This window comes from Pelodiscus sinensis, chromosome 30, assembly GCF_049634645.1.
Source record: "Pelodiscus sinensis isolate JC-2024 chromosome 30, ASM4963464v1, whole genome shotgun sequence".
Taxonomy (NCBI): Eukaryota; Metazoa; Chordata; order Testudines; family Trionychidae; genus Pelodiscus; species Pelodiscus sinensis.
The window spans coordinates 230,123-255,377 of NC_134740.1; the positions used below are offsets into that span (position 1 = coordinate 230,123).

At 57.1% G+C, this 25,255-nt stretch overlaps 1 gene segment (V, D, J or C); it reads right to left on the minus strand.

Moving 5' to 3' along the window:
- LOC106731800 (T cell receptor delta constant-like) lies at nucleotides 1–24,686 on the minus strand. The segment is given in 7 exon segments: nucleotides 1–899; nucleotides 1,371–1,484; nucleotides 3,350–3,418; nucleotides 4,806–5,096; nucleotides 19,664–19,922; nucleotides 20,618–23,595; nucleotides 23,681–24,686. Coding segments are annotated over 4 exon segments (495 nt in total).
- Between the last annotated feature and the right edge of the window lie 569 nt (nucleotides 24,687–25,255).

Genomic DNA, 25,255 nt, shown 5'->3' on the forward strand with positions numbered 1-25,255 from the left:
AAGAGGGGTTATTCCTTGTGGGGTGAGGGATAACTCTTCCCGAAGAAGCCCTGTTTTCCAACGCTAGACTGTAAATTCACTTGTGCAAGAAGGTGCAGTCTAGACCGGCACGTTTTTGTGCAAGACCAACCATACCTGCACAAGAGCCTGCAGCGTAGACATAGCCGTGGTGATCGGCAGTCACTCCCCGTAACTAGGTCTCAGGAGACAGAACATTAAACACAAGTCTCATTTTTCCTTTGCAGAATCTCCTTTATTATTGCAGTGATAGGCACAGAAAGCTACAGCCCCTGGGCCCACATGTGCCCAGCTCCCCGGGGGGAATGACAACGCTCTTACAAGTAACGTGAGAAAAATCCGCCACGACAGCCGCTCCTGGTGGACCCCCGCCCGCCCTGTTGAAGTCAAGGGCGTGGTACCGCTTGATCCCCGCCCCAGGCCAGGTACCGCTTGATCCCCGCCCCAGGCCTGGTCCCAATCTTCTCCACTCAGATGATCAAACGCTTCCGCTGCAGATAGATGTGCTAAGCAGTCACTCCGCAGTGCTATGGGGGGGAGCCAACTAAGGTTTTGCAAATCTGCCTAAGGGATTTAGAAGCCTCAGTGTGACACTGGGAGGGAAACTTCCTTCTCGATACCCCTGTGGCACAGAGGCCTGTGGAGGAAAGCAGCGAGTGCGCTCGTCCTGCCGGGAAGAGACAGCGCTAACCAGCAAGGAAAGCCAAAGTGAACAGAAAAATGAATCATTTAAAGTTGGGGGGGGGGGGGGGGGTTCTGGGACAGATCCCGAGCGGGCACTAAATGGGCAGCTGGATTGATACCCCCAGGGAATCTGCCCCCAAGGGTGTCACCGCCACTGGTCCCTGGCGCCTTTCTTCAGCTGGGTCAGGCGCCACAACCTAGGAACACAACAGGCCTGTGGTTAGCCCCGTCGCAGGCCGCACGAGGCCCAGCGCTCTGGGGTCCCTCTTGCTGGTGGCCAAGGTTCCCCCGGATTTTTTTCCATCGGTGTGTGGAATAAATGTTGTTCGCTGCACGGAGGCCCGTGTGGCTGTGCACCGCCAGGGGAAACGCCTGCTGCCAGCGGGGCGGCTAGGAGTCTCCCTCCACACATGGGCGGGGGGGGGGGCGGCTGCGGCTGGTCGGGACCCAGGTGTGTCAGGCCAGGAACAAAACCAGCGTCAGAAAGCTCCGCGCTTTGAAAGAACAGAGCCAGGTCGCCCGCTGGTTTCAAGGGGCGCCCCCAGCTGGATCCCACTGGTTTTCAATGGGGTTTTATTTCCCCAAACTCCCATAAAACCCCTTGGCAATCCCGCCCCCTCCCCCCAGCGCAGAGTGGGCGCCGTGTCAGCGCGGGGAGGGGGGGCTACCTCAGATGAACAGCTTGGCCGTCATGAGCACGTTGAAGGCGATGCTCTTGGCCATCAGCACCCGCAGGCCCAGCACCGTTAGCGACAGCATGTTCACCTTCTCCAGGTCTGGCTCTGCGGGGAGAGAGGGGGGGCTTGGATCCGGGGGGTTGTATCCGCGGAAGGGGGGGGCTCCCGCAAAATTATATCGGGGAAAGAAAGAAAGAAAGAAAGAAAGAAAGAAAGAAAGACGGATGGAGGGATGGACGGAGGGATGGAGGGACGGAGGGATGGAGGGACGGAGGGATGGAGGGATGGACGGACGGAGGGATGGAGGGATGGATGGAGGGATGGACGGACGGACGGACGGACAGAGGGATGGAGGGACGGAGGGATGGAGGGATGGACGGACGGAGGGATGGAGGGATGGATGGAGGGATGGACGGACGGACGGACGGACAGAGGGATGGAGGGACGGAGGGATGGAGGGATGGACGGACGGAGGGATGGAGGGATGGATGGAGGGATGGACGGACAGACGGACGGATGGATGGAGGGATGGACGGACGGAGGGATGGAGGGACGGACGGACGGACGGAGGGATGGAGGGACGGAGGGATGGATGGACGGACGGATGGAGGGACCGACGGACGGACAAGAGGGAGATGAAGCAACATGCACAGGCCAGTTACAAACAAGGAAAGAGAAACACTAGGCCGCAGGGCGGGAGAGGCCTGACGACAGAGACACTGCGCACAGACACACAAGGCCACATTCCTGCATGGGGTTCATTGGTATCGCTAACAAGGAAAGAGAAACCCTAACCCCCCCGGCTCTCGCCCGCGGGTGAGCTGAGACCCGGCAGACTCATCGCTGGAGACGAGGCCAGAGCTGCTAGGTGGCTTTTCTGCGCAAAACAGGTTTTAGTCTCCAGAGTTTCTCTGGTGTTTGGACCCGAAGACATTTCAGGCTCTAGAAATAGGCAGGTTTTGTTTTATAACTTCAAAAATGCGTGCACTGAATTTACAGTCTGGGGCAGAACACACACCCCACACACCCTGCACACACCCTGCACACAAACACCCCCACACACCCTGCACACACACACGTGCACACAAACACCCCCACACACCCTGCACGCACACGCGCACACAAACACCCCCACACACCCTGCACACACACACCTCTGCACAAACACAAACACACACCCCTATACACCCCCACACACCTTGCACGCATGCACGCACACACACACTTACTTCCACACACACAACCCTGCACACACACATACACTTACACTCCCGCACACACACATACTACACACACACACAAATACGCACACATCCTTGACCAAACACCCACACAGACCCCTGCACACACACATACAAACACCCACCAATCCCTTGCGCACACACATACACACCCCTGCACACGCACACACAAACACCCCCCACTCCTGCACACGCACACACAAATACACACACACACAAAAAACCTGCACACACACCGCCACATGCACACACCCCCTCATGCGCACACACGCACACACAAACACCCTCACACTCTGCACACACACAGACACACCCCTGCACAAACACACACACCCTGCACACGTACACACAAATACTCCTCCCACACAACGCTGCACAAACACACACACACACCCCTGCGTGCACACGCACACACAGACACACACACACACACACCAGCCCAGCCAGAAGGCCTGTCACACGCAGATGGCCCATCACTGCCCTCTGCGATCCAAGGGTTGTGTAGCCCCCCGGGAAAGCGGCCTGCAGGGGCCTGGGAGCTGAATGGAGGCCAGAAAGCCGAGGCTCGGCGGACGGAGCCTCCCCCACCCCGTGTTCTAGACCCAGACGTTCCAATCTATTTAGCAGCTGAGAAACCCCATTTCCCAATCTCTGCAGGGAACCCCCATCCCAGGGACCGGTCCTCTCCTGGCTCCCGGTTCTGATCCCTTTCTAGTTTGGGCAACTAACCTTCAGCGGTGGAACTGGAAGTGGAAGATTCACAAAATCCAGGGCTGGCGGCTGGCAGGTGGGTTGGTGCTTTCAGAAGATAGAAACATGGAAATATATCTCAATTCAAACAACGCTGAAACGGGGGCTCCATACAGCGAACCTCCCACCCAGCAGCGAGTGAATGGAAATGTCTGAAGATTGGGTTGAAATTCACTTTTGACCTGGTCACAAAAGTATTTGACCCTCCCCCGCCCCGGCAGAAAAACAGACATTTAAAAACAACCCATCTGCATTGGTGTTCAGCAACCAGAAAACAAACAATTCTGTCCCAAAAGTTTAGCTAAAACCTGATCTTTTTTCCGATAGAAATAGCTCAGAACAGAACACTTTTAGGGGGACAATTTTGGGTTTTTTTACTAAAAATCAAAGATATTTGCAAAATAAGTCAAGTTTTGTAAAAATCCATACCTCAAAAAGTTTCTATTTTTTCACCCAGAAAAGGGTTTGAAATAAACTGGTTGAAAACCCCTAATTAGCTTGATGAAACAAAGTGCTTTTCCCATTAAACTCCTACTCCCAGTCTCACTGGTTTCTATAAGAAACTTCATGGAGTTGGAGTTTAAATAAGAATTCAACATCCAAATCCACGAGAAGGCGGTAAAAATCTAAAACATCAGAGAAATATTTTCAGCTAATTCTGGCTGAAACAATATAAAGCAAGTTTCACTAAGAAAAAGGCAAATTTTGAAGTTAGTTTCCTGGCTAAGGGTTCAAAACCGAGCCGGGTTTCTTTTTTGAAACTTTATCATGAAATCTTTTCAAATCAGAAAAGGAATCCAAAAAGTTCTCAAAAGTCCCTTGTTGCTCTACAACTCTTCATTCCCGCGAATTCCAATCCCCGTGTCGCTAATATTGTCCGGACCATTTTCTGCAAATGCCTTAATTAAAATCTCATCCCATCATGGTGCATGAAATGGGGTTTTTTTCAGGTTCTCGAAAGGTCATTTTTCACTCCAGAAACGTTGGGTTTGAAGTATTTCCCATCTGGGGTTGATTGACAAAGGGGACTATGTGACTGATGGGTATTAGGTGATTAGATGCTGTTTAAAATGTCACAGGAGTGAGATTTTCTTAAAGGAGTTTAGGCACCTAATTGGACTTTTCCGGAGCGTCTCAGTGCCTAACACCCATTGCTTTTAAAACCCCAGTGGGAATCTAAGAACCATTACAAATCGAGACTCTCATCGGCATGGAAAGGAGCTGCGTGAATGCTTTGGAAAATACTTCTGAGCAGCTCTCTGTCCCTTTGGGCACGTAAACACGTTTGAAAATCTGGCCCCAACCTCCCACCCCGGACTCTATTGAGTATGTCTTGGTAGGGCCGGTGGTCCTTTGAATTTAGGGCAGGACTCACCATGAAACGAGGTGTCTCTGGAAGGCAAGGGTATAATTCACCTTTGGACCATGCCCCTACCTGCGGGCGCTGATGGACTGTCTTCCGCAGAAAAGTTTTGACTGGCATGTATAACAGTGCACTTCACCGCTTCCTCGGGTCCCACTTTGACCACCTGGACCGCGCTGTACTTCCCGTCGGGGGAGAGAACTCCTTCCTTGGAGTTGTATACCACCTCTGTGCCTGGGTTCATGTTGATGGTGACTTCCTTGGGGTAGAAACCTTTGGCCAGACACGCGGCCGCCACCTTGTCATTCTTGGGCGCCCTCGATTTCACGACAAAGACAGATGGAGGGGAAGTGGCTTGGTTTTCTGGAAACATAAGAACATAAGAATGGCTGTACTGGGTCAGACCAAAGGTCCATCCAGCCCAGTATCCTGTCTGCCGGCAGTGGCCAGCACCAGGTGCCCCAGAGAGGGTGGACCGAAGACAATGATCAAGCGATTTGTCTCCTGCCATCCCTCTCCGGCCTCTGACAAACAGAGGCCAAGGACACCATTTTATCCCCTGGCTAATAGCCTTTTATGGACCTAACCTCCATGAATTTATCCAGCTTCTCTTTAAACTCTGTTCTAGTCCTAGCCTTCACAGCCTCCTCTGGCAAGGAGTTCCACAGGTTGACTACACGCTGTGTGTGAAGAACTTTTGCTTATTAGTTTTAAACCTGCTCCCCATTAATTTCATTTGCTGTCATTTGAAACAAGGCATCGCTGCTTATCGTGGGATCAAAGGGATCAGGGGTCTCTGACGGCTCCCCGACTATTTTTAAAGGCCTGGATCCTGAGTTCGACTCTCCCCAGCTGGAGTGGGGGGGGGGGCGGGGGAATGGAGGGGGAGGCTAAAACTGGGGTTCACACAGGAGCCTCGTTGCTTCGTGTCCTCAAAGGCCCAGCCTGGGCCCCCGCTCGCCCTGCTGCTCCCCGGTGCAGGGACGCTCGCAGCCCAGGGCTATTTGATGTGGCATGAAACCGTCGCTGCGACTGTAAGACGGGAAGTCAGGGCTCTGGGGGGCCCCACGCTGCCGCCTTTGGCTCCTCGGCCTGCAGGAACGGCCGGGCCTGCCCCGAGCGCCCCTCCCGCGAGGGGGGACCCATCTCGGAGCAGCGCGGAGTCGCCTGGGCAGCTCTGCCAAGAGCCCTGCGGGCTGGCGGCCCCTTCCAGTCCTAGGGTGCTGGGATTCCTCCGCCCTCCCGCCCCGCTCCACAGCCCTTGGGGGCCCCCAGACCCCCCGGGACGCGCCGTGGGGCGTTTGAAGGCCGGGCCCCTCTGGCCCCTCCTAGGACACGGGCTGCCCCCCTGCCCCTTAGCTCGAAGCGCCGCGTCCAGCCAGCCCCGATGCAAACACCGCTCACTTGAGGGGTGTCACGCCTGGGGGAGGGGGGGCAGTGCGGCTCAGCAGCCCCCTCCCCTCGGCCTGGAGGCAGCGGGTCAGGCGGCTGGACGGCTGGCCCCGCCGGGACCCTGCCGCCGGGGAGCCGGGCCGAGGCACGGGAACGGTACTTACTGGGCTCCACGGACAGCTGGGTGCCGGTGCCGAAAGTCAGAGCTCTGGTCTCCCAGGCACAGTGCGGCAGCGCCTGGCGCAAAACTCCAGGGGCCTCTATCAGCCACTTCAGGGGAAGCCCCGTGCGGGGGGGACGCGCCAGGGGACCGGGCCGTGGGCACCCCCTGTTCTGCGCCCTTTGCCCCAGCGACCCCCCCCGGAACCTGGCCCAACTCAGCACCGCCGAGTACTCGGGGAATCCCGCGCCAGGGACAATACAGCCTAGCGGTTACATCCTGGGGGGCCCCGAAGGCGGCGCGCGACTTCCCAAAGCCACGGGGGCCTCTAACCCCAGCGCCTCCTCGCCACTCGCATCCCGGGGGAGACACGTGGCACTTCCCGGACTGAGGGAGCTGAGCAGGCGCTGACTGGTCCCTAAGAAACTCCCGTTCGTCTCTACCGCGCTGCACCGGGCGCTTTGTGTCTTCCGCGCTCAGACACACGCGGCCGCCTCTCCGGGGCCAGGGACCGGGAGTTTGTCTGAAATCCCCCGTCCCCTGCGCCTGAGCCTCGCTCGCCCTGCCTGGAGCGATTCGCGGCCTCTCGAACCAAGAGAAACGGGACTTTGGTTCCAAAGCGGCCCCGTCCCCCGTTTGATACCAGCCCTGTTAGCACCGACATCGGCCAACGGGCTGCAAAGCGCCGCGCACGAAAGGCAAAATGTCAACCGGCCTCCCGCTGTAAAACCGCTAAACGGGCCCTGAAAAATCACAACAGCCGGGAAGGGAAGGGAGCTGGAGAGACACCCAGTCCAGCCCCTGCCCTCACAGGACCCAGCACCCTCTGGAGCAGTGTCTCTCAGCCAGGGTACCAGCACCCTCTGGAGCAGTGTCTCTCAGCCAGGGTACCAGCACCCTCTGGAGCAGTGTCTCTCAGCCAGGGTACCAGCACCCTCTGGAGCAGTGTCTCTCAGCCAGGGTACCAGCACCCTCTGGAGCAGTGTCTCAGCCAGGGTACCAGCACCCTCTGGAGCAGTGTCTCTCAGCCAGGGTACCAGCACCCTCTGGAGCAGTGTCTCTCAGCCAGGGTACCAGCACCCTCTGGAGCAGTGTCTCTCAGCCAGGGTACCAGCACCCTCTGGAGCAGTGTCTCAGCCAGGGTACCAGCACCCTCTGGAGCAGTGTCTCTCAGCCAGGGTACCAGCACGCTCTGGAGCAGTGTCTCTCAGCCAGGGTACCAGCACCCTCTGGAGCAGTGTCTCTCAGCCAGGGTACCAGCACCCTCTGGAGCAGTGTCTCTCAGCCAGGGTACCAGCACCCTCTGGAGCAGTGTCTCTCAGCCAGGGTGCCAGCACCCTCTGGAGCAGTGTCTCTCAGCCAGGGTACCAGCACCCTCTGGAGCAGTGTCTCTCAGCCAGGGTACCAGCACCCTCTGGAGCAGTGTCTCTCAGCCAGGGTACCAGCACCCTCTGGAGCAGTGTCTCTCAGCCAGGGTACCAGCACCCTCTGGAGCAGTGTCTCTCAGCCAGGGTACCAGCACCCTCTGGAGCAGTGTCTCTCAGCCAGGGTGCCAGCACCCTCTGGAGCAGTGTCTCTCAGCCAGGGTACCAGCACCCTCTGGAGCAGTGTCTCTCAGCCAGGGTACCAGCACCCTCTGGAGCAGTGTCTCTCAGCCAGGGTGCCAGCACCCTCTGGAGCAGTGTCTCTCAGCCAGGGTACCAGCACCCTCTGGAGCAGTGTCTCTCAGCCAGGGTACCAGCACCCTCTGGAGCAGTGTCTCTCAGCCAGGGTACCAGCACCCTCTGGAGCAGTGTCTCTCAGCCAGGGTACCAGCACGCTCTGGAGCAGTGTCTCTCAGCCAGGGTACCGGCACCCTCTGGAGCAGTGTCTCTCAGCCAGGGTACCGGCACCCTCTGGAGCAGTGTCTCTCAGCCAGGGTACCAGCACCCTCTGGAGCAGTGTCTCTCAGCCAGGGTACCGGCACCCTCTGGAGCAGTGTCTCTCAGCCAGGGTACCAGCACCCCTCGGGGCTCCGGAGAAGTGGGGGGGGGGGGGATTTTTGCTTTGTTTCACAGCGCTTGATTCCTTTGGTACTTGTTCCACCCAAACATTCACCGCCCGCCCAGCTACGATTCAGTTGTTTAAACCGGCGGTTCCCCAGCTTTGCGGCATCACACCCCCCTTTGGATTTTTGAGAAACCCTCAGTCCCCCCCCCCCCCCCCCCCATAGCAGCAAAACTTGTTGAGCAAAAGAAAAAAGGAACTGACGGGAACAAAACAAAAATAGCAGCAAAACTTGGGGGGGGGGGGCTCTGGGTCGCTTCACACCACCCCTGGAATTTCTTCATGCCCCCCCGACACGCCCCCCCGTTTGGGAACCCCTGGTTTAAACAAATGTGTTGCAATGGTAGAAAAAACCATTTCTCTGTCTAAAAACTGTTGCGGCCACTTTTTTTTAGAGAGATACTTTATGAAAGAAGGTTGAGAAGCACGGTCCGGAGCATCCCTGGCAGGCGTCTGTCCATCCTGCTCTTCAATATCCCCAGCGATGGAGAGTCTACACCCCCCCCAGGCAACTTATTCCAGGGCTTAACCCCCCGACAGGCAGGAATGTGAGCGCGGTCAAAGCAGGGGCACTTTTTGGACATCATGGACTTTAGGGGGACGTTTACTTTAATAAAAGTGGGTCAATTTTTTTTGGCTGCCTGATGTTTCAGCCTTTTGTGCAGCCCGAGGAGCGCGCTTCTCCGGGGCAAGGAAAAACTGAAATTCACAGAGGGAAAGAAATCCGGTTTTTCCATAAACAGGCTCTTTGGCTCCCCGCTGGAGCCCCAGAACAGCCAATGACGAACCTGCCCTTTTCTTTCCCTGCCGTTGGAAGGAACAGGCGAGAGTAACGCTGCGGGGTGCGGGGCGGGTGCAACCTACAGCGGAGCCGCGCTACTTACGCGGTTCCACGGCCAGCCTCGTGCCTTTCCCAAATATTAAGTAGACAGCACTTTGCCCACGGTGAGCAAAGGCTCTTCAAAAAACCAGCTTCGAAAGGGCGCTCAGATCTGCGGGACTCTGTTCTGGGGTGTCAGAGGCCAAGTTGGGGAACTTTCCTCGCTGTGGCCCCGGGCGATCCTGTTAACATCAGTGGGGACTTCTGGCGCGTAAGGGATTAATGGACATTTGCCCCCAAAGCTGGAATTTTCAATGGAACCCAAAGGATTTAGGCACCAGCGTCCCCCCGAAATTCACTGCGATCTGGGTGTCTAAGTCCCTTGGGCACCTTGCAAAAGCGCAGACTTTGCTATCAGGCTGTGAAAAGCTTTTTCCAACCTCCCCCCCGCGCTCACCTGGCTGGACGGTGAGTTTGGTTCCTCTCCCGAAGGTGAGCGTGGCCGTGCTCAGCACAGTGCGAAACTCTCACCCCAAATCCCGACCCTCTGTCTCCAGCCCGGAGCGCGCGGAGAGGAGTTAGCGTTTGCTCTGCGCTGCCTCGCGGATGTGCGGAGAGCCGCGGGCACCGAATTCCCACCGATATCAAGGGCCATTTACCGCTAGCTGGCTTTGGAAATGTGAACCCCACGGAACATCCCTGCCAGCTGAGAGACCCCAAGCTCGCCCCACAGCAACTGGGGTCAGGGTTCCATTGAACAGGGGGGTTTTCTAAGAGCTGCAGGCTGAAATCAGTGGGACTCATGCCCCTAACTCCCCTAGGCTCCTTTCGAAAGCCCCAGCATGAACACATGGGCCAAACTGTCGGTTCCTCACCCTAACGCTCCTGCATCCTTATTTACATGGCTGCATAACAGATCAAAGAATCACAGACCACTGGGACTGGCAGGGACCGTGAGACATGGAGTCCGGTCCTCTGCCCTCACGGCAGGACCCAGCACCATCTAGCCCATCCCTGACAGGCGTCTGTCCAGCCTGCTCTGTAATATCCCCAGGGATGGAGACTCCACAACCCCCCCCCCCCCAGCAACTTATTCCAGTGTTTAACCCCCCTGACAGGTAGGAAGTTTTTTCCAATGTCCAACCTAAACCTCCCTTGCTGCAGTTTAAGCCCCTTGCTTCTTGTTCTATCCTCAGAGGCCAAGATGAACAAGTTTTCTCCCTCCTCGTGACACCCTTTTAGACACCTGAAAACTGCTCTCGTGTCCCCCTCAGTCTTCTCCTTTCCAAACTCAACAAGCCCAGCTCTTCCAGCCGTCGCTCCTAGCTCATGTTTTTTAGACCTTTCTTTCCCCCCCTTGGTTTTCTCTGGACCCTGTCCAATTCCTGCACATCTTCCCTGAAACGTGGCGCCCGGAACGCGACTCAATGCTCCAGCTGAGGCCTGATCGGCGTCCCCCCTGAGTTCCCACTAGCCACGGAAAGTTGGAGCACAGTGCTGTGCGGCGGCACGTTTCAAAGCCGCCCCTTTGCACGAGGTCGGGAGCCTCTGCTCGGCCACCGGTCTCTGGACCGCTTAGCCCTGCGCCATGCGAGGCGGGAACGCTGCCGACACTTACTTGGTTCCACCGTGAGCTGGGTCCCGCGGCCAAAGAGCAGAGCTCTGGCAGCACGGCTGCACCCGGCCCTACAAAAACGGCTTGTCTAGCTACCCCCGGGGTTGGGTCCTTCTCTGGGGGCATGAACATGGCTTTGCTGTGGGCCCCTGGCGCTGCGCCGCTTTCTTATCAGACCACGCACACCTTGTGCGCCCCGTCTGATCTCCGGCACTTCAAAGTGCCGAGTGTGGGCCGGCCGCGCGGCTGGGGCAACCGACTTGGGGCAGATTCTGGGGTGGCGTAAATCAGCCTCGCCGTGGCAGAGAGCCAAGGGGCTCCTGCCAGCTGTGGGGGCACAACAAGGGGGAGCAGGCAATTGGGGCGGGCTGAACTGCAAGACGGACCTGGCTCCATGGGTAAGGGGGGGCAGAGCAGACGCAGGCAAACAATGAACGGGTTAGAAAACATGTTTGTAGCCGCAGGCCCGTGGAGCTCAAGCTACTGACCGTAACGAGGAGACAGCTCAGGGGTGCTTGGGGCCGGTTACAGGGATCAACACAGGAAACAAATATTGGGTCCCCTTTGAACCTCTCCAGTCCGCCACTCTCTGGCCCAGCCACCTCCCTGGTCCGGCAGGATTTTAGCCGGCAGGCGTCCACTTAGCATGGGCGCGGCCAAGTTTCCCGCAGTCCCATGAAGTTTGTCGACAGCCGCCAGGCCTGGCTCTGTGTTCAGTGGGTTATTTTGCTCTAATTGACCCCCAATGTCTCCTCCCAGCACAGCGAGCAGTGAAAGTCCTGGCCATGCTGCTAGACAATATTGACCTCTCTGGTCTGCCCAATTCTCTGGCTCAGCACCGGCCAGGTGCCGAGGGAGCCGGGCTAGAGAAGTTCAACCAGTTCTGGGTTTCTCAGCGTGGCAGAGAGCCAGGCAACACAGCCCAGTGGCTGGGAGTTGGGGTTTTAAGGACGCAATTAGCCAGTCACCTAACTACGGTTGAAAAGCAGGACCTGAATCCCTCTATGAGCCCTATGGGACTGAGGGTCCGTAAGCGTCCCCAGGATTTCAAAGGGAAGAGGGCACATAAGGCCTTGGCCGTCTGAGCCTGGGGCCGCCTGACACTGGACCTCAGCTCTCCCGAGGGCGGCTCGGCTGTCAGTTCTGGTCAGAGGTGGGTCTTTGAGCGTTCGCCATCGGAACCTCCCGCCGCTCCCTTGCACAAAGCACCCACTCGGGAAACACTTACCTGCTTCGACTCGCAGCTCGGTGCCTGCCCCGAAGATCAAGGGCAGGGTATAAACACACTTCAACCCGGCCCTACAAAAACTTACGCGTTCTTGTCCGTGTCCGGGGGAGTCTGCAATTTCGTGAACTGATCCCCAAGCCCCCCCAGCACTGCTCCCTTGAGTTACAGCCCCACTTTGCAAACCAACAGCCACCTCCTACCCAAATTCCTTCAATTCTCACCCAACTTCCAGGCGACGAGATCCCAGGACCAAGTAGAGACGAGTTCCATCAATCCACCCCCTATTTCAACCCTCTCTGAACAGCCTCATCCTTTTTCTACCCAAAGCGACACGTCCCGGCCCCACCTTCCCCATCGTCCGGTGACAGGGCCCTCCAGCTCCCGCTCCCTCCGAAGGCCCCCGGGCACCCCAATGGTTTAGGCTGTTTGGAGAACTTCAGCCTGAGACGCTGAAGCCGAAATTTCAGGCCCTCGGAACTCGCGCCTGCTTCTCTTTGCGGGAAATTACTTACTTGGCTCCACCGTCACTTGGGTGCCGCTGCCGAAAATCAGTTTCTCGTAGTCCACAGAGTCAGGCAGCCGTCACAAAACCTCTCGCCAGCCCCGGCCCTGAGGCCTGGGACCCGCGCTGGGAATGGATGCCAAACGGCGCAAATCCAGGGGTGCTTAGTGGCACTGGGGCCCTTTTCCCCACCAAATCTGGGTCAGAGGGCCAGATCCGGAGCTACCGGAGCTCGGTGAAACACCGCGGACCACAGCAGCGCGACGCCGATAGATACAAGCTAGACCACGGCCGCTCCTGCAGGTTTGCAGCTAGGCACCAGCTCGGGACTGACCCCCGTAAAGCAACATCCCGCTTACACCACAAAGGAGCCGGCCCTTGGGCTCCAAGGGAGCGATGCTGAACCCCACCCCTGGGGCGGCTGGACCATTAGGTGTAGCGGAGCGAGGGGCTGCTCGAACCGGGAGCCTCAGCGGGCAAGAAATCCCAGAGAGGCAAATAATTTCCCTGTGGACCCCCCTGGCAACCTCCCCCCACTTCTAGTGCCATTTGAACCAGACAAGGCTTGGTGCTTACCTGGCTCCACTGTCAGCGTCGTCCCTGCTCCGAAGATGAGTTTATCTGCACAGTGTTTGCAGCCGGCTGAAGAATACGTCTCCACAGGAGCCCCGCAGACAGGCAAAGTCAGGACTAAACCTGCACTTTGTCCTTACAAGACCCGTTCCCAAAGCAGGCCAGTCCCTGCGGTGGCCTAGCTCCGCCAGAGAGTGGAAGAAATCCGTCCGTGGTTGGACGATTCAAAGACTTGATTCCAGCAGGGGCCTCAGACCTGGCCTGTCTTTCCAGCTCGCAGGCTGCTGCTCCAACGTTTCTTGGGGGTTCCCCGGAGACAGGGAGGAAAGGAATAAACAATCCTTTCACTGCTTCCTCTGAAATCTCAGGTGCCCAGGCTTTTCCCCTGAAAAAATGGCTTCTTTTGCACCCGCAGGTTTTTGTACAGTGCCCTATGGCATTTGTATCACCGTGGCTCGTATATCCCCCCAACACAGTGCTACACGCCATGACAAAAACTCCCTCTCCCTTTCTCACGGTGCAGAGTTCGGAGGGTGCGTGCGGCCACGTGATTCCTTTCGAGACTGTTCCAAGAAAATGGGAGCGGAGGCTCACCACAGCTTCAGCTCCTGTGAAGCCAGGCCAAGAATTTCAAACACGGGTGAAGCCCCAAGCTCGCAAACAAGACCGGTATTTTCAAAGGAGCCTGAAGGAGGGAGACCTGGGGGGTGACATTTTCAAAGCTACCTAGGGGATTTGGAGACAGATGAGCAAAGGTATTTAGGTACCGTTAGCAGACAGTGCAATGTGTAAAAGGTGCTAGGTAGGCTAATTCACTTAGGACGACAAGGGAGTTGGGGATTTAGGGCCCGATATTAAAAGCTGTCTTTAGGTGCCTGGGGAGATTTTCAAAAGCTCCGAGTCACCCTGGGGTCACAACTGGGTTAGCCGGACCCGTAGAGCCCTCAGGTAATTGCCCCAAATGGCTCATCAGGATCAGAGCCCTCGTCACAATCAGGCACCCGGATGCAGCGTCCCCCTGCCTCTGTCCCTTTGGAAGCCTGACCCCTGGGAGCCAGGGCCTCACTGGCTCCTTCGTCCCCAAATGACCTTTGAAAATGGGACGTAAAGGCCGCAACGAGTCCAGCGCTGCTGGAAAGTGTAGCCCAGGGGGATGGAGACCCCCAGGGGACTTCACCACTTCTGAAAGCCTCAGCCATAACTTTCAGGCAGCTGAACTCAGACGGAGCTGGTAGAGTGCGGACGGCTTGGAAATCAGCTTTGGGTTTTCCCCACTAAAAAAAAAAAATCACACAGCATTTCAGATGAGGAGCCTCAGGGGAGCTGTAGTTTGGCTGCCTCACGGTCCCATTCTTCTTTAAGCCCTGGGCTACCGCTGTGACGGCGCGTTGAGGGTTCCCCGTCTCCTGCACCCCGAAATGGCACAAACAGACTGCACCAGCCAGTGGAATTGAGGGTGGTTTATTGCTCCTCCAGCACAGCGCAGCACAGATGTAATCTGGTTACAGGAACTGGGGCTAAGAGGCCTCAGTGCCCCCCCTTTTAGATAGGGGAGTCCCAGCCCCCTCCCCAGCTCCTTATACCCTGCCTTCCAGCGAGGAACTAAACCAGCCTCCTCCAGCCCTGCCCCCCAAGCCTGGGCAGCATTCCACCTTCCTTTGTTCCTCTCCATGGGGGGTGTCTGGCCACTGGTTCGACAAGTTTGGCCTTACCTCTGCCTAGCGAGGTTTTCCCTGCTGGGTCTTGCTCCAGACAGCAGGGGTCACCACAGCCCAGCAAGTACCCCCACTACGTCACAACCACGTTGGACTACATCTCCCATGATGCTCTATTGCTCCCTCTCAGCTGAGGAGGGCTGATTGCATCATGGGAGTCCCTGCTCTGCTGCATCATGGGGGATGGAGTCTTCGGGGAGCCCAGTCCATGGTAGGGAATGGAGGTGGGGGTGCAGGACTGACTGCTTTCCCGAGGGGCACTATGACAAGGTGTTTGCCCTGCTCTGGCCCTTCGAAGGCAGAACCCCCAGCCCCGAGGGAGGGCTGGGAGCAAAGCCCCAGCGGAGGCAGTTCTGGCTAAGGAGGGCCCAGCTGGGGGCTGTGGAAAGAGGGGCTCCCGGAGGGAGGGGGAACGGCCGGCTGCCCTGGACAGAGCAGGAGGGACCGGGCTGCCAGGGAAGCAGGAGGCTTCCTGGAGGTAGGGCAGGGCTGGGGAAGGCAGGCAGGGCTGGGAGGCTCTGGCCAAGCAACCCCCCAGCTGCTGAGCCTTATGCATGGCCTCAGGGCACAAGGGCTGCAGGGAGGCAGCAGGGCCACATCCCTTTGCCAGCGAGGAGTGGCCTTGCCAGATTGTGGTTTGGCCCTGCGGCAGGGGCTAGACATCATGGGTTCCCAACCTGGGGGTGTGCCTCCCGGGGGGGGGGTGAAGAAATTCCAGGGGCATGTGAGGCAACCCAGCCTCCCGGTCAATCCCCCCCCCCCCCCCCCAGAAAGAGCCCGGCCAGTCTGGCAACAAAAGTCAGAAAATACGGCACAGACATTTTGAAATGGGCAGACTTCAAAATGGCCATGTTAAAAGGGCAATGCCTGCTCTGCTCTTAAAGGGGCAATCTCTTTTTTTTCTCAACACGTTTTGCGGCCATTTTTTTAGGGATGTGTGAGAGGGTTTCTCAAAAATCAAAAAGGGGGCACGATGCCGAAAAAGTTGGTAATCACTGAGCTAGATGAAGGCTGGCAGTGGGTCACTGAGGCAAGGTGGGTCCAGGGGATCTGGGTGTTTCCTGGGAGAACAGGGTGCCCTGGGGACGTGAGGACCCTGGAGTGCGAGCAGGATAAACACCAGGGGGGCTCAGACACTGGAGCAGGCTCTGGCAGAGGGCCGTGTCCTGAAGAGGACGCCATGATCAAAGAGAAACACGGAGAGACGCCAGCTAGAGGGAGGTGTCCAGGGAGTCACCGAGCTAATTCCCAGGACTGCCGGCTGGAGGCGCCATGGTGGTGAGTCTGCCCTGTGACAGGCACGTTTGCTTGCACCATGGCTGGTTGGTTTGGCCCTGGGGAAGTTGGAAGGGTCAGCGCTGCGGGTTTTTTATATCTGTCTGTTCAATAGTCCTCTGCTCACTGCTGCTTTCTGGTTTGTGTTTCAGGTTCTGCTTTGTTGTTTCCGGGGTGTATTCGGGGGTTGTGTGTTGGTTGGGATGGGGGGGGCGTTCGGTTTGGTTTTACTGTGGGGTTGGCGGTGGCGGCTGCCACTCCGCTTGGGGGGTGACTGCTGTATGAAGGCATGAAATGAGGCTCATCACAGGGGGGCCAGTCAGGTCCCTCCTGGAGGCTTGCTTCCCACCTGGCACTGCTTCACCGACACCGACACCCTGCCTGTAACATGTGGGAGAAACGGGGCAGGAAGGCCTCGCGTTCTGCGGCTGAGACTGAAAGCAGCTGCCCTTTCATGACTTTCTAACCTCCTTCCTCCTGAGCAGCTACGAGTACGGCACACACCCTTCAGAAAGCGCAGGGGCTGGTTTCTGTACAGCAACTCAGTCACCCTCAACCATTGTGGTACTGTAGTATACACAGTGATAAACAGTCCTACAAAAACCTCTCTGCCTTCGCGCTCTCTGCACACGACACCGGTTCTCACGCTCACACGGCAGGTCCCCCATTCCCCCGCCCTGCCAAAACACTGAGCTTATCGACTGAAAATAGTGGCTCCATCATCCCCTCTGGGAAAGCGCCTAACTCCCCAGCTGGTGTAAATCAATGTCACCCCTTTCCGGTCAGTGGCTCTCTGCCAATTAGCATAGGTTGGGAACTGACCCTACATTTCCTTAGTTATTTTAAGGGGCACCTATAGAGAACTTGGCTGGGATTCTCAAAGGAGGCTGGGGAGCTAGACACCCACATTACATTGACTTCCAAAGAAAAGTTTGTCCAGAACTTTCTTCAGCTATTTGGGAAATCTTCCCTTTAATGTGCTGGGGATTTTTGTTTCTGAAATTATAAATGTCCTCTCGTTTCAGATAGGCACCTTAGGAAGGGGAAGTCCCCAGACAGCACTGAACTATTTTAAGATCCTTTCAAAATCTTAGTTTGAGACTCAAATTTTCAGAGTTGCCATAGGCATTCAGTGCCATAAAACCAACTTCTACCGGCATTCTTGTAGCGCATCAGAAAGAATTGGAGAACACGAGAACCAGAAGGGACCTTGAGAGGGCAACCAGTCCAGTCCCCTGCCCTCATGGCAGGACCAAACATGGTCTAGCGCATCCATTACAACTGTCTGTCCAACCTGCTCTTCAATAGCTCCAGAGATGGAGATTCCACAACCTCTCTAGGCAACTTATTCCAGTGTTTCACCAGCCTGACAGGCAGGAAGTTTTTCCTAATGCCCAACCTCAACCTCCCTTGCTGCAATTTAAGCCCATTGCTCCTTGTTCTATCCCAGAGGTGAAGGAGAGTATTTATTGTCCTTCTCCATGTCACAACCTTTTCGGTACTTTCAATAGTTTTCATGTCCCCCCTTAGTCTTCTCCTCTTCAGACTAAACAAACCCAACTTTCTGAATCTTCCCTCCTTCGTTATGGTTTCTAGGAATTTAATGTGACCCGGCAACTCTCTTTACACTTTGAAAATGAAAAGTGCGGCTGTTAGTGCCTAATCATAATAATGGTAATAAATCCTATTTTCTAGGAACACCGTCTCTATTAGGAATCCTTTCTCCTGAGTGGATCTCAGAACACCGTATGGAGGTCAGCGCCTCCTTGCACAGCGTTTGAGTATTTGGTTGATCAATCAGTTGGGTTTTCATTCGGTTGCTCATTGGTGTGTTTATTCGCACGGTTACATGCGAGGGCCAGTGGAGGGCAAATCCAGGCCCATGGGCTGGATCCGGTCTGCCAAGTTTACCCCCGGTGGGCCCCCTCCCATTGGCGGCTCCCATTGGCCGCAGGTCGCCGTTCTTGGCCAATGGGAGCTGCGATGGCCCGGACCTGCAGCGGTGCAGGGAAATACAGCGGCCGTGACCCACCAGGGGCTCTTATCACCCAACCAAGCCAGATTCTGCGATCATTGGTCACTGGCACCACAAAGTCCTGGCATGGCCAAGCCCCAGCTGGGATGGGTCCTGGTTGAGCAAGGGGGTTGGATTCGACGCCTGTTGAAGTCTCTGCCCACCCTGGGAGACTGTGATCCCAACACGCAGGGGCAGGGGCCGGGTTTCCAGCTGTGGATCTGTACGCGCTCAGTCAGCCCGGGGCCTTGGACCTGCGCTGCCAACTTCACAGGGACTCTTCCCTGGCGTCTCACAGGTGCCTTATTCATTTCACAGTTTTATGGCTTGCGCGATTTGCTGCGCGGTGTCTGATTGCCCCCGGGTCTGGGGCTGGGTGACATATTTGGGTGGCTCCATTTGTTCTTTCTTCATTTTGATTGTTTGTTGGCTCGCTGGGTTAGTTGTTTAGTTACTTAGTTGGTTTCCTGAGGGAGAAGGTGGGTGACCGGGTGGCTGATGTTTAGGGGGCTGGTTTGCTAGGATGGTACGTTATGAATGATTTTTGTTGCTATTGTTAAAATCATTTCATTGCTTGGCTTATTACATCCCTATGGCTCTGGTCAATGGTACCATTCGGTGTATTCCCACGGCTACAGGTCTGGTTACTCTCTTGCTATTGTTCTGCTCTGATGCTGTTACCATTGTGCATGTTAATACGACATTGTCAAATTGCCAGCGGACTTGCCTGGCATTACCTGGGTCCTCCAGGGCAGGGCTTTGAGGACATGTGGGCACATGAGGCGGGGGCCAGGATGTGTTCTCTTACCCCACCCGCTCCCCACCCTTGACATGTTATGGAAAACTGGCCTTTTCCCAGAGCTTCCAGTTGTCTTGGCACAACCAAACTCCGACCTGGCTTTAAGAAAGGAGAAGAGGAAGCTGCATCCCAAATTAGGTGGCCCTAGCTCTACATAGATAGATAGATAGATAGATAGATAGAGGGGTGTGTGGGGATAGATAGATAGATAGATAGAGGGGGTGTGTGGGGATAGATAGATAGATAGATAGATAGATAGAGGGGTGTGTGGGGATAGATAGATAGATAGATAGAGGGGTGTGTGGGGATAGATAGATAGATAGATAGATAGATAGATAGATAGATAGAGGGGGTGTGTGGGGATAGATAGATAGATAGTTAGATAGATAGATAGAGGGGTGTGTGGGGATAGATAGATAGATAGAGGGGTGTGTGGGGATAGATAGATAGATAGATAGATAGATAGATAGATAGATAGATAGATAGATAGATAGATAGATAGATAGATAGATAGATAGACGGGGTGTGGGGGAATAGATAGATAAGTAGATTCTCCCCGTTTTTATTTCCACAATGTGGATTTATTTCTGTTTTGACTTTTTCATAAATTGAGGAGACAAAACTGAGAATTGACAGCTCTCACTCTCCCTCCCTCCTAACTGCCTTTAAATCTCTTCCAGTGACAAGAGAAAGCTCTGTGGATTTTGTGGCCTCTAACTGCATTCCTCCCCACCCCCCGTTACTCCCAGCCTTCCCAGGGCAGTTGATGTTTGTCTGGGCTGGCCACACACCTGTGACTTGCCTAGAGCGCATTTTCCCACGCCGAGTTGGTGGTTTGGGTAGAGCCCTTCCCACAAACCACAAGGCTTTCGGTTCCTCCGACTCAGCAGGGAAAGCGTCCGTCGATTAACCACTGCGATGTTTCAGTTGTGCACATCAGTCGTTGTAACATCCGCTCTGTTCAGTGTGTTGCAGAGGAAAAACTCGGCAGGAGGCGCTCATGTACCGTGGTTTGTGTGTGTGGCAGGCGAGAACGGGGGCGGGGTGCATCTGCATGTGAGAAGGAAAGAGAGACACAGTGATCCTGTTTCAGAGTGTGTGTGGGGAATCTCAGGGGTAGATTTATCTGCACCTGCCCCCTTTATGGGTTACAGGAGACCAAAGGGGGCTCTGAAAGGAGTCAGCAGGAATAGGGCTTGTGCCATTTGTGGTTGGTTGATTTTGGATCAAAGAGAGGACAGTCCATTGTTTTCTGTCAAGAGCCAAAATTTCTTGGCCAAGGTCTAGTCAAGGTCCAGACTCCAGGGAAAATAATAATAATAATAACAGACGATGATCTTACTATCTATTTTAGAAATGTGCATCTGTCTGTCTGTCCATCCCTCCCTGAGTCCGTTTGTTCTAGAACACCTAAAAGGTAAGAGCTAGGACCACCGCACTGGGTAGGCAGCTCTTCTCATAACTTACTGCAAGGTCAGGGGTTGGCTGAGCCAGGACAAAGGGACGTGCCTGGAATTCGACAGTTTCTCACAAGATGGAAAGGGAGGGATCTGGGATGAGGGAGTTCCACTGGAGAATGACCACAGGGGGGCAGCGAGGGACCAGCGATGGGGACTTGGGACAGCTATAACCGCACTGGGCCAGCAGGGGGCGGTAGTGGAGGGACAGCATCTACTATCTATAGCTACTATGTAGTTCAGAATCTATCTATCTATACACACACACACACACACACACACACACACCTGCTTGTGTGTCTGTCTGTGTGTCTGTCCCTCAACCAGGGGACGTGCACCCCACCCTCAGCTGTGCTCCCTGGATCTGCAGCAGCCATGGAGAGATGCTTCTCACCCGGCCCCGAGCTCCTGCGGTGAGAGGGGGTTGGGGTTGTCCTCTCTCTCTGGAGCAGCCTGCACCCTGAACCCCGCATTCCCTGCTCCCCTCCAAACATTGCTTTAAATGAAGAAAAACAAAACTCATTTGAGTAGGGACCCGGGCAATGCTGGGTAAATCTTCTAGTAAGTTGTGGTGGTATGTTGGGGCCCCTCCCCCCCCGATCCTGCACCCTGTCTGCCGCAAGATGAGACTCCACCAGCCGGTAGAATATCGGGGGTTTATTGCTTCTGCAAGGTACCTCACAGCCTGAGTTCTACGTGAGCATCGAAGTGAAGGGCCAGGCAGGCTCAGACCCCTTGGGGTGGGGTCCACAGGCCCCGAATCCCCAGGACTCAGCTTAGTCTCTTCTCCTCATGTTTCCCAGCCAAGACTCTCCCTCTTCCCCAAACCACCCCCTTCCTTTGTTAAACTCCTTCCCTCTCTGGTGAGAACCAGTTGGGCCATGCTCTACACAGGAGGGCCCTCAGGGTGAGCCCCCCACCAGGCAGTGCTTACAGACAAAGGCCAGTAGGGGTCACCCAGAGCCCTAGTGGCCAGAGAATGGACCGGACCCCCCACTACATCACATAAGTAAATAAGAAAAATGGTCCCTTCTAAAGCATTTGTCAGTCCAGGTTTGGCCCACTGTCCACCTATTGACTGGTCCAATCTCAGATGAATAAAATACCAGTTTTGAAACGTTCTTAGATTCAAGGGCGTGACCTTCCCTTGTGGTTTCCTTCGTGGTCTCTCCAACCCTACTTTCTCACCCTGGGACACCGGGCAACACCTCGTGCCTCCCGGAGATGCCTTCTTGCCTCACTCCTGCTTTGCTCCTCATCACGGTGCCCCTGTAGCCTGGCACAGAGGTAGCGGGCACTGTCGGCTCTTGTCAGGGACCTCAGCTGGAAATAAAACTGGTTCTTGGACACGTCCCTGGTGATTGCGATTCGGCTCTGAAATGATGGGGCATAGCGTGCATTGCCCTGATAGTCGATCCATCCCAAGCACTCCAGCCCTTTCTGGGGACTGTGCTTGAGCCAATACCAGTAGGTTCCTGGAGCCGTGATGTAGACACCATACACAGCACAATTCACTTGCAGCGTCTCCGAGGGCTGCGCTGTCGCTGGGCCAAACTCCACCAGCTGGAATGGGGGGAGGTCACCTGGAGAAACGGAGGAGAGGTGCACAATGAACAGACCGGTCCTGCCAGGCTGGCTCCCCCCTCCTCACCCCCGGCATCCTCTGCAAAGCACTCACACAGCACTGGGGCAGCCAGGGAGAGGAGCAGGAGCACAGATCCCCCCATTGCCACCGCCCCAGAGCAACGCCAGGGAGCCACCTCCGCCTGGGAGTGGAGACAAATGCCAGGAGCTTCCGGACAGGAAATCCAAGTGGTTGCAGGGCCTAGGACACTCAGCCAATGGGGAGAAGCTCAGCCAATGGGGAGAAGCTCAGCCAAAGGTTGGGGGGGAGGCTCAGCCAATGGGAGGAAGCTCAGCCAATGGGGGGGGGGAGGCTCAGCCAATGGGGGGGAGGCTCAGCCAATGGGGGGGAGGCTCAGCCAAAGGTGGGGGGGGGGGGCGGCTCAGCCAATGGGAGGAAGCTCAGCCAACGGGGGGGAGGCTCAGCCAATGGGGGGGAGGCTCACAGGAAACTCTTTGATTAGCTCAGTGTTTTTCACCTCCTGTGCTTGTGTCTGCCTCGGTGCGCCCACCTCTAGCCCCAGAGAGCTGCACCAGCACCCAGGGTGTAAACACGGGCGGTGCCACAGACAGGGGCGTCCTGACAATGTATGAGGCCCTATGGGAGCTCCCCAAGCCTGCCCCGGTGCTCCCCCCCCCCCCTCTCCAGCTTCTGCTGGGGCCAGGCTTCTAGGGCCAGCTGGGAGCTGCAGAAGGCAGAGTTGCTCTTCCCACCCCTGGCGGCTCAGTGTCTAGCTGGCTGAGAGGAGCATGTGGGTGGCGGGCAGGGGGGAGGCAGAGCTGCACCGGGTGGCCCAGAGAGCAGCCAGGGGCAGAGGGGAACCAGCGGGGGGCAGGCTGGTCCGTCCATAGGCAGCCGATCACAACGCCGGTGCGTTGCGTGTTGTTCATCTGCCGGTTGAAACACGCAGCGCGAGCCCCCCAGGGGAAGAGCAAGAAACCTTCCCCAGCCCCTGTGCGCGCCGTCGCGGTGTTAGGCGGCGGTGCGCGCCGGGCGGTGCGTTCCCTGCTCGCGGTGCGCTGGGATCTGAGTTGCGTGTTGGCCATTGAAGGTTTTTTCCATTTCTCCGTGTAGCCCGTTGCGGATCGATCCCCGTTGGAGGCACTTTGGGCGTTTTTCTGTCTTGTTGGGGTTCTTGTGCTGAGGCTGCTTCTCGTTCCTCGGTTTATGCGGGTTTGGTTTTCTCTCCAATGGCTGCTCAATTCCACAGCAAACCCGCCCACTCCCGCTCCGCCCCGCGCCCCGGAACACCGGGCAGGCCCCACGTGTCACGGGAAGAGGCTCAGTTCTTGCCCCAGCCCCGCCTGTCCCGGTGTCACTGTGTCTCTGCGGGCGCAGTAATAGGTGGCGGCGTCCCCAACGCTCAGCGAGCGGAGCTGCAGCGAGACCCGGTTCCCGGCTGTGTCTGCGGAGATGGTGACTCGGCCCCGGAACGCCGGGGCGTAGCTAGTGTACCCGTTGTCATACGGGTGGATCCATCCCAGGGACTCCAGCCCCGCTCCCGGGCGCTGCCGGACCCAGTACCAGTAGTTGTACTGCTCGGTGATGGAGACCCCGGAGACGGCGCAGCTGAGGGTGACCGGCCCCGAGACCCGCCCCGCGCCCGGGCCGGACGCCGCCAGCTGCACCTGGGCCAGGACACCTGGGAACAAAGCAACGAACAGAGAAATGAACCAGCGAACAACTCCCCTTCCCACCTCTCCCTATACCCCTGCCCAGGCACTCACAGGGGGCCAGGGCCAGCAGCGCAGCGAGGAGCCGGGGGCCCATGCCTCGCACCTGGGGGCAGCCCGAAATCTGCCGGCGGCTCCCCTGTCTGCGGGGAATCCGCTTATAGAGCCGTCCCGTAGATCCTATGGTAGGCGCGCACTCAAAAAGAGCCCGTCCCCCTCCTCCTCACCGACGAACCACAGGAAAGGAGGAGAACACGCAGCTGTCGGGCGCCCTCCTTTGGCACCTGAGGTGAATGAGCCGCAGGCCTGAGCGAGCAGCAACCCAGGCGGGAAGTGACGTCATTCCTGCACCACTCCTCTTCAGAATGAGTTCCCAGCGCTGTTTTGTTTCCCGGTTACATTGCACTTACCGGCCATACACTGGAAGGGGGGAGGTTGGGCGTTTCCTGCCCCCTCCCGCCAGTATCCCCTGGGTGTCACGTCCCTCCGGCGCGCTCTGCAGTGACTCGCTGTCCGGCGCATCCCCCGGTCTCCTCCCCGCCCCCTAAACCTCCCCGGGGCTCTGCCGGGCTGCGAAGGAGCCTGGAGCTCCGAGCCGGGAGGTTTTTGTCGGAGCTCGCACCGGGCTCCCCACACGGTGCGTCTCTCGCCACGCAGAGGTAGCGGCCGGAGTCCGCCCGGCGCAGGTTGCTCATGGCCAGGGACACCTCGCTGCGGGCGTTGTCCCTGGAGATGGTGAATCGCCCTTGGGCCCAGGTCGCGTACTTTATGCCACCCCCGCTAGTGTAAATACGCGAGACAAACTCCGGTGCCGTCCCGGGCCGCTGCCGGTACCAGAACATGTCGTAGCTGCCGAAGGAGCCCCCGGAGCCTGTGCAGGTCAGCCGCAGGGACTCGCCTTCCTTCGTCACGGCCCCCCCGGACTCCGCCAGCTGCAACTGGGACCGGGCGCCTGCGGAGGAACCCACAATGAAGGAGCTTAATGGGCCTTGTCGGTACCCGGGGGCTCTCACAGACGTGAACAAAGGAGCTCACAATACGCACCAGGAATACGCGGGACAAGCGGAGAGTTACTGCGGCGGAGGAAAAGCCCGGGTGGAGATTGGGGGCAGCGGGGGAGGGGGGGAGAAACGCGGGTGGGCGGAGAGAAAACGGCAGAGGGACCGCGGCTGGGAGAAAGCGCAGCGGGGTCTGGAGGGAGACAGAAACGCGGAACAGTGCGCAAGGAATGGGCGATGTCTTGGTGGCTGCGGACGCACCAAGGGAGAGTGGCACGGGCAGACCGAGTGGGCGAAGGCAGACACAAGGCTCGCTGCTTTTCCAGAGGTGTCCCCACCTGGCCAGGCCGCTAGCAGGAGCGCGCACCGCAGCCACGGCACCATCGGGAAGGGCGCAGCCCCTGGCGAGTCCGGCAGAGCTCGGCTGGGGGACGAGCCGCGAACCTCTGCCTGCTTCGCGCCTAGCGCCCCGCGCGGCCGCGCACCTGTTCGCTCCCTATAAAGAGCCCGGGCGCCCCCTGGCGATCTGGCCCGGTGCTACCGCAGGAGGGATATTGTGTTGGAGGCAGTTACGCGGCGATCACTGTGCCTCGTTCGTGGCACAGAAGTACTTGGCCGTGTCTGCAGCTGT